The 15,422-nt window shown below is 46.4% G+C and overlaps 1 protein-coding gene and 1 non-coding gene across 2 annotated transcripts; one reads left to right on the top strand and one right to left on the bottom strand.

Annotated features, from left to right (window-relative positions):
• Nucleotides 1–2,787: 2,787 nt before the first annotated feature.
• On the top strand, nucleotides 2,788–2,910 carry LOC117035690 (U6atac minor spliceosomal RNA). The gene has a single exon (XR_004425258.1). It is a non-coding gene; the product is annotated as a U6atac minor spliceosomal RNA (small nuclear RNA).
• A 4,221-nt stretch (nucleotides 2,911–7,131) lies between these two features.
• On the bottom strand, nucleotides 7,132–15,420 carry LOC117034638 (cytochrome c oxidase subunit 4 isoform 1, mitochondrial). The gene is made up of 5 exons (XM_033127829.1): nucleotides 15,265–15,420; nucleotides 14,017–14,090; nucleotides 9,100–9,267; nucleotides 8,291–8,422; nucleotides 7,132–7,388 (listed from the first exon to the last, which is right to left on the bottom strand). Exons 2-5 carry the CDS (start codon nucleotides 14,087–14,089, stop codon nucleotides 7,252–7,254), a joined length of 510 nt encoding a protein of 169 aa, XP_032983720.1. The 5' UTR covers nucleotide 14,090; nucleotides 15,265–15,420; the 3' UTR covers nucleotides 7,132–7,251.
• Nucleotides 15,421–15,422: the final 2 nt, after the last annotated feature.

The raw sequence follows: 15,422 nt of genomic DNA, 5'->3' as shown, positions 1-15,422 counted from the left end.
CACCCTACCTCAAATGGGCAAAGGACCTAAAAAGACATTTTTCCAAAGAAGATATACAAATAGCCAACACATACCTGAAAAGATGCTCACCATGACTAGTCATTAGGGAAAGGCAAGTTGAAAATCACAGTAAGACATCACCTCTCGCCGGCTAGAATGGCTCTTATCAAAATGATAAGAGATAACAAATGCAGGTGGGGATGTGAAGAAAAAGGAATTCTTGCGCATTGTTGGTGTGAAAGTAAATTAGTACAGCCACAGTGGCAGACAGTACGGAGGAGCCTCAAAAAATTAAGAACAGAGCTCCCATATAACCCACATGCCATAGCTGGATCGAGTCAGTGTTGAACACATCTGAAAGTTGCAGTAACAGTCCTGGTAACTTCTCATACCTAGGGAAAAACAAGTTCTGAAGTGAAATTAGGCACAGTAAGGTAATGTTGGCATCAAGCTCTGAAGCCTTTCAAAGCACACGGCAGACTTTATAGAAACTCAAAAGACAGCACTATCTACTAATAACAGCTTTTTCCCCTTCAATACTAATAGCAAAGATAAATTAAAAATAAATGTTCCACTTGTTCCATTGTTCTTTTCAGAAAAAAATGAACCATGCCTCCCATGGTGACACTCCCTTTCAGAGAGCACTCTGTGACACCTTGTGGGACCTGGGATACCTCAGGCTTCTCAAAGCCCCACCTGACGGCCTCTGAGCTGCACGGAAGGTCATGCAGACACTTCTCAACATCCCAGACTTTGCTGCAGGCTGCTCTCCACCTGTGCCTGGGCTTCTCCAAGAAATATGCTTAGGTGGATCCTGCACGCGTGGAAACAACTGAAAACTGACTCTGCGGCTGCTACAAAAGGAACCTCCACTGCTGAGGTGAAGAAGCCTGCTGGTGACACTCACAGGAAGTAAACAGGACGCCGATAGGAAGCAGGCAGGAAATGGAAACAGACAGGACACGTGATGCAGACAGGAAGAGCTCCTTTCTCCTCCAGCCTTCCAAGCTCCCTGAGGGCCCCTCGAGACAAAGGCCAAGCCAGCTGGCCAAGCTAAAACACAGTTTGCAGCATCGAGTGCCAGCATCCATCAGCCAGGATGGAAGGGCAGGTTTGAAGCTGAGAGACAATAACTTACCTGGCACAGTCCATCTCAGGCTACTCAGCAACCATACACATCACTCTACACGTGTTTGAATGTCCACACAACATCAAAACAAGTCTACATCCCCACCAAATAAGATGCAAATATCTGCATACAAACGAAGATGTTCTTACCCTCACCCCAAAATGAGGACACACGAAGTACCCCAGTCATGGGAGACATCCCTGGGCTGTGCAAATTGCTGCTCAAATTCAGTCATGGTCCCATCTGAATATCCTGTTGCCTAAGGGATAAATTGTAAAATTAACTTCCAACAAATTTGTATCATACAGTAAGGGGAAAGGGAAGCCAAAAAGAAAAAAATAGTAGATACATACACGGGTACTCACACACAACAAACAAGGGAGAAAAGATGCACAGATGCTACAGCCCTCATTTGTGAGCCTGGTCGTGAAGCCCCAGTTGGCATCCATAACTTCCTTCTTCCATTACCCACTCTGTGTTTCCCTTTACCCTTATCCAGGCCTCTGCTGCTCGAGGCTCTTCACCTCCTGGGAAGACCCAAGTCTTCATTCATGTAGGGTCTGAATCCTTGGTAAGCCGGCCTTGTTGTGGTTATTGTAAACGATTGTTTACATTGACTTTTATTATTGAACTTAGAAGTTCTAAAAGGCACCAAAGAGAGTCCCTGGGTTCTAGACATAGCCTTCCTTGTCCCACTATGTAGCAAAATCCCGATTTCCCCCCGGTCATCAGGATCACTCACCCCATAGAATAAACCCCTCTCTCCCTGTTGGTTCAGTGGTTTGAGGAGCCCCCCACGGTCGTGGCAGTCTCAACTTCCAGTTCACGAGAGCCGCTATTGTGTCCCCTGATGGAATCATTCATTCCCTCGGGAATCAGACCTCTAAACCAGCAGAGAGAATGTTCAGAAATGGGAAACAGGGTCCTGCCCATGTGTTATTTGTTAGGTCTGAGAGTGAAAGGAGCCACTCCCCATCCTGTCCCTTGATCCCTGACCCATTGATTCAGCTTAAGATCTTTTATTAAAAGCATGGTTTTAGTATGGAGGATCCTCAAAAAATTAAGAATAGAATTACCATATGAGCAATCCCTCTTCTGGGTATATACCCCCAAAATTTGAAAATGTTTATTCATAAGGACGTATGCACCCCTATGTTCACTGCAGCATTATTCACAACAGCTGAGACATGAAAACAATCTGTGTCCTTCAACGGATAAAGAGATAAAGAATATGTGGTACTTATATACAATGGACTACTACTCAGCCATAAAAAATGATGAAATATTACCATTTGCGACAACGTGCGTTGAACTTGAGATTATCATGCTCAGTGAAATAAGCCAGATGGAAAAGGACAAGAACCGTATTTCACTCATATGTGGGATATAAGACAGAAAGCAACAAATGAACAAACAAAACAAGCTCCTAAACATAGACAGCAGTACAGTGGTTACCAAAAGGGAAGAGGGAGTAGGGAGAGGATGAAGAAGGTAAAGGAAGTCAACTCTATGGTGACGGAAGGAGGCTGGACTCTGGGTGGGGAGCACACAATACAAGATACAGATGATTGATGTATTATAGAATAGTACACCTGAAACTTACATAATGGGTTAACCAACATTATTACCCCAATAAATTTAATGTTTAAAAAAGCATACTTATATATGAAAGGAAAGAAAGTTAGAACTCCTTGACAAGAATGGAAGAGGCCCTCAGGCCTCACAGCACACAGACCACTAAGGCATTGCCACCTACTTTGTGGCTTTTGCCACTTCTTGTTATACACCCCAAAGAATGAAATCTTGGGACTCAAAACAGGTATTTGTACACCTGTGTTCATGGCAGCATTATTCACAACAGCCAAAGGTGGAAACAACCCAAATGTCCACCCATGGATGAACGGATACACAGAATGGGGTAGATACATACAATGGAATATTATTCAGCCTTAAAAAGGCAGGGGGTTCTGACACACAGTACTGTCTGAACACACCTGGAGGTCATTACGCTGAGTGAAATAAGTCATTCACAAGAAGTCACATGTAGTATGATGCCACCTGTATGAGGCGTGTAGTCAAAGTCATAGGACAGTAGTGACCAGGGGCTCGGGGTAGAGTGGACTGGGAAGTTATTGTTTAATAGGTACAGAGTTTCAGGTTGGGATGATGAGAAAGTTCTGGAGATGGATAGTGATGATGGTTGCAAAACAATGTGATGTTCTTAATCCCAGAGTTGCACACTTAAAAATGGTTAAAATTGTAAATTTTGTCATGTATATTCTACCACCATACAAAAATGATATAAAAAAAGCATATACTGCATCCTGTAAGACAGTATCCCATCTGTTGAGAGCATTACTGTCCAACGGCCCACCACTGAGTGTTCAGAAGGCCCCTTCATGCTTCTATGTGGTAAAACCAATGAGGTCGAGGGGTGTGAGCCCTGCCACATGAGCAAGTCCTGTGGTACCCTGTTGGGGCTCAGCATTGATTTTGACTGTTGGCAGATTAGGCACGTGACATCGGTAGTCGCCTGGTCAGCTTGTGGGAAAGAAGTCCCCGTGTGGGGTCTATGCATAGCCTCCATCCCTGCCTTCATGGTCGCTTAGTCCACGGGCTCAACAACACCGAGGGACCACGGGGAAAGCCCAGCCAACCACAACTTCCCTTGACTGCTCTTGTTCCTGAGCATTGCTCCCACATGCCTGTTTCTTTGTCCTTAAATCTCATAACCTGAGATTTAAATAAGGTGGATGGACGTTAACTCTATGACAGTATCTTCCTTGAAGCTCAAGTTCAGTTTCCTGAACTTCTAGAAGGAGGTGTGGTTCTACAGTGTGGATGTCAGCCCAAGAGGGTCAGTGTCAAGACTGGGAGTGCTCCAGCCCCTTTGAACCTTCCCGAGGGCCCCCAGCATTCACCTGTTGGATTGGGAAAGCCCTCCCAGACTCATCACGTGGTCCAGCTGGGCCTCCTTCCCAGTGAAAACCGTGGCTACCACGGGGTCTCCGTTCTCTGGTCCATCAGCTGACCCTGCTTCCCTCTGTGTCCTCTGGCACTGAAGCGGCGACCGTACATCGCTGGTGGCCACAATTGATTTGTACTTTGGGAATGGGTTGGGGGGGAGGTTTGTAGGAGTAGCTCTCACCTAATTTTCTGATGGATACTGTCAATAGGGTTTTTGGTTTTGCTATCTACTCATTTTTTACGTGAAAATTCACAGAAATTCAAAAAGTATGCCACCAGAGCCTTCATATTCCCAGACCCTACCAACTGGTCATCATCATTTTTACTGTTGTATTCAACCTGTATTTGTGTGGATTTGCCTCCATGGTTTCCAGCTCCCTGGCTCACTCTTCCTTCTTATGTCTCTTACCGTTCCTTCTGAGCTCAATTTTCTTCTTCCAGGACAATGTCCTTCAGCACTTCTCTCAGCAAAGACCTGTGAGTCACAAATGCTCTTAACCTTCGCCTGTAAATGTCTTTTCTCCCCCTGCTCTGTGTTAATAGTTTCGTTGATTACATCATTCTAGACGAAACTATTGTTCCACTGCCTTATGGTTTCTAGGGTTACATTTCCTAAGTCTGCTGTTGTCTGTTCCTTTGTAGATAATGATTTTTAGTGAGCACTAAGTGAAAGGCAAAAGTAAGAATAGTAAAAAGGGACAAGCGACAAGCTCAGCAAGCATTAGGCGAGCAGCAGCGAGGCAGGGGCTCCAGAAGGGCCCCACGTACAGACGTAGTACCTGGGCCAGTCAGGGGCCAGGGGGTCAAGGCCCGCTCCTGGAGGCACAAGGACGCCTCTGGCCACCAGGGAGCGAAGCTGGGGGCTACTCCAACAGGGCTTCTTGGTGTTTCTCAAAGTCCTGCCCCAACTTCATGCCACAAAAAGAGCCACAATATTCTCCCTGAACACCCTGGGAGGGGGCAGCCTAGGGGCTAAATGAGCATGCAAACCCCCCCCCCAAATAGAGCTCAGTCCGCCCTCATTCCAGAAATAGCCCCCGGGCTCGGGCATCTGTCCCCTCCACTCTCACCCCCACAGCCTTCTGCCCCCTCACAGGGCTCTGGATCAGGCCCAAGCACCACTGATGTCTCTTAATTCCTTGAACAAGCTCTGTCCTGCCTCAGGGCTTGTTTGCTGTCCAGTATGGAACTGTCTCCACCTGCCTCCCCCTCCTTCACTCAGGTTTTGGCACGCGTGGTTCCTTCTCATTCTCCAAGTCTCAGCTCCCGTGTGTCACCTCCTCAGGGAGGCCTCTCCCCACCGACCTCAAACTGTTCCCACGCCCACCCAAACTCCCTCTCCACCAGCTCCGAGGAGCCCTGTTAAATCTTCTCATTATTTTGTCCATTCATGTTTTACTTGTCCTCCGCAAGCGTGAGGGCCCCGAGGGTCATGTTCACCATTATATCCCCCATGACATGTAAACAGTCAATAAATGGCCAATTAGACCCCCAGCTTAAGGAGGGGGGTTGAATCTAGCATTAACTCTGCTTCCTTTAAACTCCCACGAAAATGGCAGTAAACATCTCTTTTTTGAGGCCTAAACTCCCAAGGACATAAGAGGACGGAAGAGAACATGACAGTCACACTTTGGAACCTGAAACTTATGTCCAAGTGGCAATCCTCTTACAAGTTCGAGCAGATTCCTGCGTGGTAAAGGGAAGGCCCTGAAGAGCCTGATGACTCCATGGGAAGTCCTAGGCTCAGGGACACTGCATTTGAAGCTCTTCCAGGGGAGATGCAGTTTGGGGATCAGAGGGACCTTCAACACCATCTCCACCACGCACTGGCCCTCAGGTACAGCCCTCTGCCTCCCACCCATTCGGTTCCAACACTTAACCCACAGTAAGAGCCCCTTCCTTTCGGGGTTGTTCCGAGATAGTGGGTGTGGGAGTGCCTGGCCCAGGGCAGGTACACCACCACGGTCATTTAAGAGCCGGTGGTGGCCAGGGCGACCTTGGGCCAGCTCAGGAACCTCAGCTCCACCACAGGAGCCTGCCGTGAGGAGCTGAAAAGGGCATCACCCAGCAGGAGGCCCAAGCTTTGCAGCTGAAGCCCCCCCAAAGCCACTGGCCCTCACAGCCAGACTCCCATGCCCCGCAGGTCCCGGCATTTCCTCTCCCCCACCAGGCAGGGAAGTCAGCTGGCCCTTTGAGAACAAGGGATCAGGGTCATTTCTGAAGGGGGGGGACGGACACACTACAATCAGGGGCTATATTTAACCTCATCATCTTAACTTTAAAAGGGCAAATACATAAGGCCCCCCTCTTGCGACTTTCCCCTGGTCAGGCTCTAGGGGCCAACTTCCCTTCCTCCTGACAGCTGGGCCTTTCACTTTCACTTTCCTACACCAGTGCTGCTGGGAGACCCCTTTGCACCAGCACCTGAGACTCTCACTATGCAGCTTTGTTCTGGGATTTGTTCTGCTTCTTCCTGCAGGGTCTCCAGGGATCAAGGAAGGGAACTGAGGCTAGAAGGGATTAGAACAGCGGACCGTGAGATGATGGCCCTACAGAGCGCTTGCCAAAGGACAGGATAAAGCATCTTAAATAACTGCCTGACCTGGCACTGGCTTGTTGTAGCCTTTTAGATCAAAGGCGAAGAGGAGCCAGGGAACTGAGCAGGCCATAAGCAGGCCCAGGGAAAGGAGCCCACCACTGACACCTCCTGCCCTCCCCAGGCTCAGTCCACCCACTCCAACCAACATGGACAGTTTCAAGGCGGGAGGTCTAGTCCCCGAACAAGAGTGACCACAGTGACTTCAGATGGTCTGGCTACTAGGAAGGGACTTTACTCACAAAAATCTCCACATAACCTAAAATATCCCACATCAGGACTCTATATTTGCAGTTTTTAATGATGTCCTCGTATACAATTTATTTTTCTCATTTCATTTATACTCAAAGTATATTTACTTCAGACACCTGGGAGAAACCCACTGTGTTACACGTAAGACACATTCACTTAGTTATCATCAAGGAAACGATCACAAGGATTTCACGTAAACTGCTCCTTTATTAGCATTGGAACTGCAAAATAACGGTTTCCAGTAAATATGCTGAACCGCCAGGAACCAACAGCGCAAGGTGAGGTTCCGAGCTGTGAATGGCGGCTCTCATTTCTTCCACTCGTTCCTGTCGTAGTCCCACTTGGCAGAGAAGCCCTGGATGGGGCTCACCTTCATGTCCAGCATCCTCTTGGTCTGCATGGCGATCCAGTCCTCCTCAAAGGTGTGCGGGATGGGGCCGTACACTGCAGTCCAAAACAAGCGCGTTAGGCCACACTGCCTGCACTAGCCGTTTCTCAGCCAACACACTGTCGGGGTAGGTCTTCCCCAACACCCGGGCCCCCAGCTCAGTGAGGTCGCCTGCCACTCAACACCAACGGACACGCACTGGGTTTGAATTCTGGGCACTGACAACTCTTCACAGTTCCAACCAAACGATTCCTTTGTTTGTAAGTTGGCGATTAAATACTTCAGCTAAAATCAGAACGCCTTCTCTATATGACACAGATCATAGGGTCTACAGGCTAGCATAGAACAGTCAAAGGTGACTTGGGAGACGAGCAGAGACGGGTCTGCTACTAAGCCACGTCCACACTCCAACCACAACAGAGACCTACTCGGAATGGGAAAATACCTATTCTGCCTGGACAGAAAGAACCCGGCAGAGGCAGCACCCACACTAAGCAGAAACCGTTAGGTCCAAAGATCCAGAATAGAATGCTGGTTATTGAGATGTTGACCCCAAACAATTGAAATAGCCCTTCAATGAGTAAGAGTTCCCATCTCTCTGATCAAACCTTCACTACACCTTCTGAGAACTGACTAGGTGAGCAGATTGGTGTCTACTGAAAATGTGCGCTGTACAAAGTAAGTAAGTAGTTCTCTACCAAGCAGGTATGGCCCACCCACCATGAATAAGGGAGATTGTGGCTTAGACAACTTCCGTTCACATGAGCCCGTTTCACACACCTGTCAACAATCCTGGGATGGACCCCAGAATGGAGGTCCCTGTCTTGTGTGAAGGGCACCCCACAACCCACTCCCAGGCACTGAAAGATGGAGCTGTGCTGGCTAAATCCACGTCTCGTGTGACTGAGGGCTTTTCACCCGAGAGCCAATCCAGATCCCTTCTCGCCTCTCTACTCACCGTAGCGTTTCTCCCACATCAGAACGAGAGCAGTGAAGCCGATGAAGAACATGGCAGTGCCCACAATCGTCTTCCATTCGTTCGTGCTCCTGTTCATTTCAGCAAAGCTCTCGTTGAACTTAATGCGATACACTGGGAGCGGAAAAAACAGCCGTTTGCAGGCAGAAGGACTATGGGGACCAGCCACTCTGTCGTCTGCACTGCTGCATCATTTCTCCACTCACCACCATAGGAAAACATGAACAAGGAGTTGAGGAATACGACAGAGAGGCCTGAGACCGTAACACGCTCAGGCATGTTTGCGCGCACACACATATAAGGGGTGCGCATATAAGGGGTGAAGGAGGGGAAACAAGGCATGGAGTTTGCCTTGGGTAAAAAAAAAAACAAAAAAAAACTGCAATTCTTTCTTCTCTAGATTAGTGCAAGCGTCGATTTAATCGCATTATTTTCATGCCCGTCCTACCTCACCACGTTTTGCTGCTCTTCCATCAGTAATTTACAGTAAACCCAGCCCCACCCAGCAGAGGCATTAAGATGCTGCACCCACATACTACACACTCGACTGACCCCCATTCGGCTGCTCTGCATCCATGTTCAAGCTCGTCCTCAGGGCCTGGCACCCCATAAGCACAAAGGAGCCTGGGCAGAGGTCCACCAGTGGGCAGAGCACAGAAAGTGGGCCCTGGAGCGGCCCATCAGAAAAACAACTCACGGACCTTCCATGCATGCTGGTCTCTGGGCGACAGCCCAGCACTGATCAGTAAAAACTCTCACACAACATGCCTGTACTTCCCTTCAATACTCACATTCCACTTTTTCATCAATGGAGAGGCTGCTCCAGGGGCTCTTCTCCTTCTCTTTCAAGGCCTTCTGGCTGGCGGAAAGGGTCTTGACATGGGCCACATCAGGCAAGGGGTAGTCACGCCGGTCAACGTAACTCGGGAGAGCATAGTCTTCACTCTTCACAACGCTCCCTAAAAACACACAGGATAAATACTGGAACACTCACAGAAGTTCTGAGCTATGCAAACAAGGTGGGACTTCTAAAAACGGAAATAAGCAAGTGTACGCACTCCCAGAAAACCTCAGTTGTCGCAGGGGGCCGCAGCCCATTTCCAACAGCTGAAGGACTATCACGTAGTGCAGGGAGCAGGCTTGTTCTGCATGGCCCAGACAGCAGAACGAGGATAGCAGGAAGATAGTTTATAGCAGCGCTGGGCATCACAGCAAAACAGAAGCCTGGCAGGAGCACTGCTCACAGAGGTAGCACTTTCTGCAACTAACAGTATTCAGGCCGAGGTCAGACAAGGGCTCCAGGGATCCCCTGCCCTGGACAGAGACTGAACTAAACAAAGGCCCTTCGGCACGTGACTCAAACTCATGAGGAAGAACAAAAACAATAAAAACTCCTAAAAAAAAAAGTGTTCAAAAGTTCAGCAACAAAGACATATGTAAAGATGGTTACTGCAGCACTGTTTAATATAGCAAAAAAACCCCCATAATAGCCTGTTTCTACTAGAGAGGATGGAGTTAGCTAGCTCCTTAGAAACGTGTATCGTGGAGCCATTCGCTCATCTGTTCAGCAAATGTTTACCTAGCAACTGCTATATGCTAAGCGTGGGATTATCAGGGAACAGAGCGGAGTCCTACCTACTGGTGACTACATGCTATAAGAGGGAGACAACACAACAGACGTGGGAATTACAAGCACGTTAAGAAATGAGCACTCTGGAAAAAAGAAAAAGAGCAGAGAAGAGAATTGGGGGTGGGGTGGAGGGAGAAACAAGTTACAACAGAAATGAGGACGAGGAGGCAAATCCATGTGCTCAAAATGGAAAGACAATCGTACACTCACCAAGTCACTGAACAGCATCAAGGTTTTGTTTTTCTTTTTAAAAATGTAAATCATGTCTATATACTCACATGTATATGTAACTAAGACACAAAACTGGCAAAGTAAACTCAAGTTGTTATCAGGGAAAGAGAAGAGGACAAATGGGGATTTTTGCTCAAATAGAAATTTTTAGTTCCTTAAAATGAGCGTGTACTTATGTATTACTCAAGTAAAGAGAAAAAAGTTCAGACAACAAAAAAGAAAGGAATACTTTAATTTTCACTTAGGGTTTTCCCATTGCTAAAAGCTGTTATTTCAATTCTATCCAACACCTGCAAGAAAACTTTGTGTTCCAAATTGGTCTAGAAGCATGAAGTCCTGCAAAAACGCTTCACCTCCATTAGCTTAGTCCCAATGGTTGAAATCTCACAAATCATGTTAACAATAGTGAAATAAAACATTAGCCTTAAGCAAAGTAGTATAATTTCTCTAACCACTTATCTTTGCCATGCAAATGACTAGCGCACTTTGATATTTATACTCGACCTTAACACAAAAAGATTTGCGGTGAAAATGACTAGAATTATTTTCCAATTTTACAATTCGAAGTCTATTAAAATGATTAGTGAACTGAAAATACTGGTTGTACATTAGCACTCAGCTTACACATGAATTATTAAAAAGGAAATTGGGGTGATGAGAAAGATCTAAAATCGTGGTGATAATGGTACAGCTCAGTGAAAAAACCACTGAAGTGTACACGTTAAAAAGATGTTTGTCATGTGAATTTCATCTCAATAAACTATTATAAAGATGTACTCATGAGTCATAACATTTTGGTCAACGATGGACCACATATTCAACAGTGGTCCCACAAGATTATGATGTAGCTGAAAAATTCCTAATGCCTAGTGATGTCAGAGCCGTCTAACTTTGTACACAACGCATTACACAATTCATTACTCAAATGTTTGTGGTGGCGCTGGCGTACACAAACGCATTGCACTGCCAGTCGTATAAAAGTATAGCACAAACAATTATGTGCAGTACATAATGCTTGATAATAATAAATGACTATCTTACTGGTTTATATATTCACTATACTTTTTATTGTTATTTTGGAATGTACTCTTTCTAGTTACAGAAAAAAAGTTTGCTATAAAACAGTATTGCTATGCCAGCAGCAGCCTCGTATGTCCGGTCTCCTGATGGAATTTTCTGTTGTGTTTGATTTAATCTCTTGCTGTTTTGTGCAGTAACATGCTGTACAGGCTTGTAGCCTAGATGTGTCATAGGCTACACCATCCAGGTGTATGTTAAGTGCACTCCATGTTTGCCAGAATGTATCCCAGTCATTAAGTGGTGCGTGACTGTAAATGCTACCAACCTTGGAACCCTCTAAGCATAAAATTGCATTTTCTAGAACAAGAATGGCCAATTCATGATCCCAGGGCTGCCAGGGATTCTTCAGCACTTTGAGCCTTCTCTCCCAGAAAATGGGAGAGGGAAGGCAAAGGTTAACATACCAAACATTCCCTTTAAAAAGAGAGTAAGCAAAGATTTTGCATTCTAGTGAAAGTTTTGTCATTTCTATCCTTACCTGGATGGATTTTTGGCTGAGCCTCTGCTGAGGAAATCTGGTGAATTTGAGCTCCCCTGGCAATCAGATGTGTTACTACACAAACACCCAAACTGACACTGGCAGATACCAACGGCACTCCGTATTATGTTACTATTTTATGTGGAGAACCGGTTCATGTATTCATGTATGACTTTGATAATTAAAGGATAAAAATTAAGGACAAAACTTGTCTAATGGACTGTAGTTTTCTCCATCTGCCCACTGTGTGCTGGAGATGCAGCCATGAATAAGCTTGCACTCTAGAGGAAGAGACACATAATACTCAAACATACACGCATAACCACAGTATGGCAGTGCTGTAAGAAAAAACAAAGCAGGGTGATGTAGGACGGAGTATCTTTAGCACGAGGGGCCAGAAAAGGCTATTCTAACCGGCCTGATATATATGTGAGGAACAAAATACCGTACCACTGGGGGCTGGGACCGTAAACAAACGGGAGGGCTGGTTGGGCTGTTTGCTTTTTTGAGTATGATGCGATGAGATCAAAAAGGTCAACTCTAGGCACGAGACGCCACTGGTGGGTTGCAAGAAAGGAATTGATCTTACTTCCTCCATCAAAAACAATACCTAAGAGTAAGTCATGGCCTGAATCTCGATAAGGAGATAGAAGTTGGCTTCTGATAAAAGAGCAGAATGAACAAAGGAACAGAAAGGAACTTTGGGAGTGATGGAGATGTGGTAGGTTCTGACTGGAGTTGTTGTTACACACTGTGAGTTTATCAAAATCCATAGAACATTACACCTAGAAAAATAAGTTTTACTTTCCGTAAATTATACCTCAAGCAAACTAAACTAAAACAGAAAGCTAAGCATATATATCAGCAAAGCCAAAATGGCAACAAATGTAATCTTGGCCTTAAGTGATTACCTAGGCTTTCAATGAAGGAGGGTTTCTTTCCATAGGTATTAAACAAATCATTTTTCTTTATTATTTACTCATTTAAGTAACAGATATTTCAATAATGCTCCTTCAAAAATGATGTTTTACAGTGTGAGTCCATAGTGTCATCCTGGGCAATAAATATAGAGAAATTTAAGACAGCAGTATCACCAAATAAAGGACACAATTTCGAGGAAAATTTCACACATAAAGCAGTTCAGAAAATAGTAGTTCCTTGTTATTGAGCCCCTGGATACATAAACCTTGCTCTCCAAGGTCATCATCCACCACTCAAGCCTTGCACTTGACCCCTTAGTAACACACCTTGCCCTGCTGCTTCGCATTTTGTCCTTTTGCTTACTTCCCCTCTGCCTAGAATGCCATTCCCCTCTTGAATGTGAGGTTAAACCTACTAGTCCGTCTGCAAAGCAAAGCCTCTCCTCCAGAAGCCTCCCCTGAACCCCACGCCAGGCTAAATGCTTCTCCTCAGGGACCATCTGCTACTAAAACACTATCTTCACGTATCTGTCCCTCTCCAGTTTGCAAATACCCTTATGGAAAGATTCCACATCTCAGTTTTTATTCTCAGTGCCTGACAGTGTCTGATACAAAGATGTTTAATAAATGCAAAACTAAACTTGCTATGTGCCAGGCACTGAACCAAGCTCTTTACACATACTGTATTTCCCTGAAAATAAGACCTACCCCCAAAATAAGCCTCAGTTAAGATCGTCAGCCAGATGGACTATATGACGAGGTTCCAGAAGATGACATGACTGTATTTGAACAAATGTAGATTGTTGTACATGAAAAAACAAGACATCCCCTGAAAACATGCCCTAATGCGTCTTTTAGAGCAAAAATTAATATAAGACCGGGTCTTATTTTCGGGGAAATATGGTATTTCAGGTAAGAAAACTGATTCCTGAACTTAAGTAGCTAGTCCAAGACAGAAATGAGATTAAACCCAATTCAAGCCAGGAAGTCCAAACTCTTTCCCTTCCATTGCCCCAGTAATGTAAATGGTATTGAAGGTTATGTGGTTAGGAATTTTTGGAGGAGGAAAGCACTAAAGTCAGGTAGAGAAGATCTCTTGAAAGGGATTAAACTTGAACTTGAAAAAAATGGGAAAGGAAAAGGGAGAAAATATCAGTATAAGCAAAGATGCAGACTGGTATTCAGTATGATTCATAAACAATCTAGAACTACGCCCTATTAAAATATTTATCCCTCCCCTAAGGTCTCTCAACAGCAAGATCAGAATCTTAGACACCTAAATTTGAAACTCCAGCACAGGGCCTTACACATAGCAGGAGCAAAATGAAATTAGCTCAGCCTATTTAAAAGTAAGAAAATTTACACTTACCGTGGGCTCGCACACACACTGAGGTGGAAATTGCTCGCTTGCCAATTAGGCTAAATACTCTGGTAGCCAACATTCTGAAAGATAAAAATGTACAACTTCTCTATGAATAAGGGCAAATGTGTTATCAGGAACGATTCTTCTTTTGCCCAAGTGCATTTTGGAAATCAACGCAGTTCTTTCGCTTTCTTCTCCCCAATATAAATGATCCATTCATTACTAACTGAAATCACAAAAACAACCTAGTCTGACTTTTTTCTTAGTAGTTAGCACGGAACTTCATTATAAACCAAGTGCCAAAATATATACACATTTCAGGCAATTAGTAGAAAATTAGCTTCCTTAAAAAAAGGAAAACGTTGAGAAAAATTTAATAAGGAGGCTGAAAAAGTTAAAAACGGTAAAGCTCTGTGCTGCCATGATGGGCTCATTGTTTGGAGGGAAAAGGTAAAAAGACTCACAGGAACTGTGGCATGCACTGCATTCTACTATTTGCTTAAAAACCTAATATTTAATCAATGCCTATCACAGGAATGGGAAATCAGGGAGAAACGCTACCCTGGTCCAATCAATTCCAATCACAGCGGACAACAGATGACCTGGATGACCCACGTCTCTCTTGGGTCCTTCCTGATTCAGACTTACCTCCCCTACCGATCCCTCCTTTAAAACTGAACCTTTCAGGGGGCTGTTGATGACGATGACGCCTAACGATTCAGAAAATACCCCAAACAGGAGAGAATAAACAGAAACATGACGTCAGAGCTGAACTCGCTGCGGTCTCGCGTTTCTCCCCCGGCCTGGCCCGCGGGCGCGGAAGCAGAGCGCCTCTCCTCGAGCCCCGTTAGAGCCGGGAAGGTCGCGCTGGCACCGATTAAAGGGACGATGGCCGAGGCTGCAAAACAGGCCCCGAGGCCGCCTCCCCGAAGGCCAGCAAAGCGCCCTGTCCCTTGGGCCCGCGCCCTTCGCCAGCGGGCGCTCCAAGGTCAGAACCCGAAGCCAGCCCGCGGGCAGGACAGGAGGTGCCGGGCGGGATGCATCCGGGCGGGATGCTTCTGGGCGGCACATAGGCCACAACGCAGCGGCCCCCGAGTCGGAAGCCCCCGCGCAGCGGCCTCAATGTCACCGGGCTCCGAGACCCAACCGCCGCTTCCTGTTGGCTCCAGGCCGCGGGCACTCAGGCCCGATGGCTCCCGGCCCACGACCCTCCCCGGCCTCCCGAGTGCGTGGGCCAGCCGCCGCCTGCTTCACCTGCCGCCGCCGCTGCCGCCCCGCAGGCGCCCGTTGTGCTCCCACCGCGACCGCCCTCTACGCCCGGCAGCTCGCGACCGGAAGAGAGCGAGGCTCTGCCGCGGGGCACGACGGGATCAAGGTGGACTCCACCCCGCGCCGGGCCGCGCCGGAGGTCA

The sequence above is a fragment of the Rhinolophus ferrumequinum genome, chromosome 15 (assembly GCF_004115265.2).
Source record: "Rhinolophus ferrumequinum isolate MPI-CBG mRhiFer1 chromosome 15, mRhiFer1_v1.p, whole genome shotgun sequence".
Classification (NCBI taxonomy): Eukaryota; Metazoa; Chordata; class Mammalia; order Chiroptera; family Rhinolophidae; genus Rhinolophus; species Rhinolophus ferrumequinum.
The sequence above is the reverse complement of the archived record's forward strand: the minus strand, read 5'-3'. Positions and strand labels throughout refer to the sequence as shown.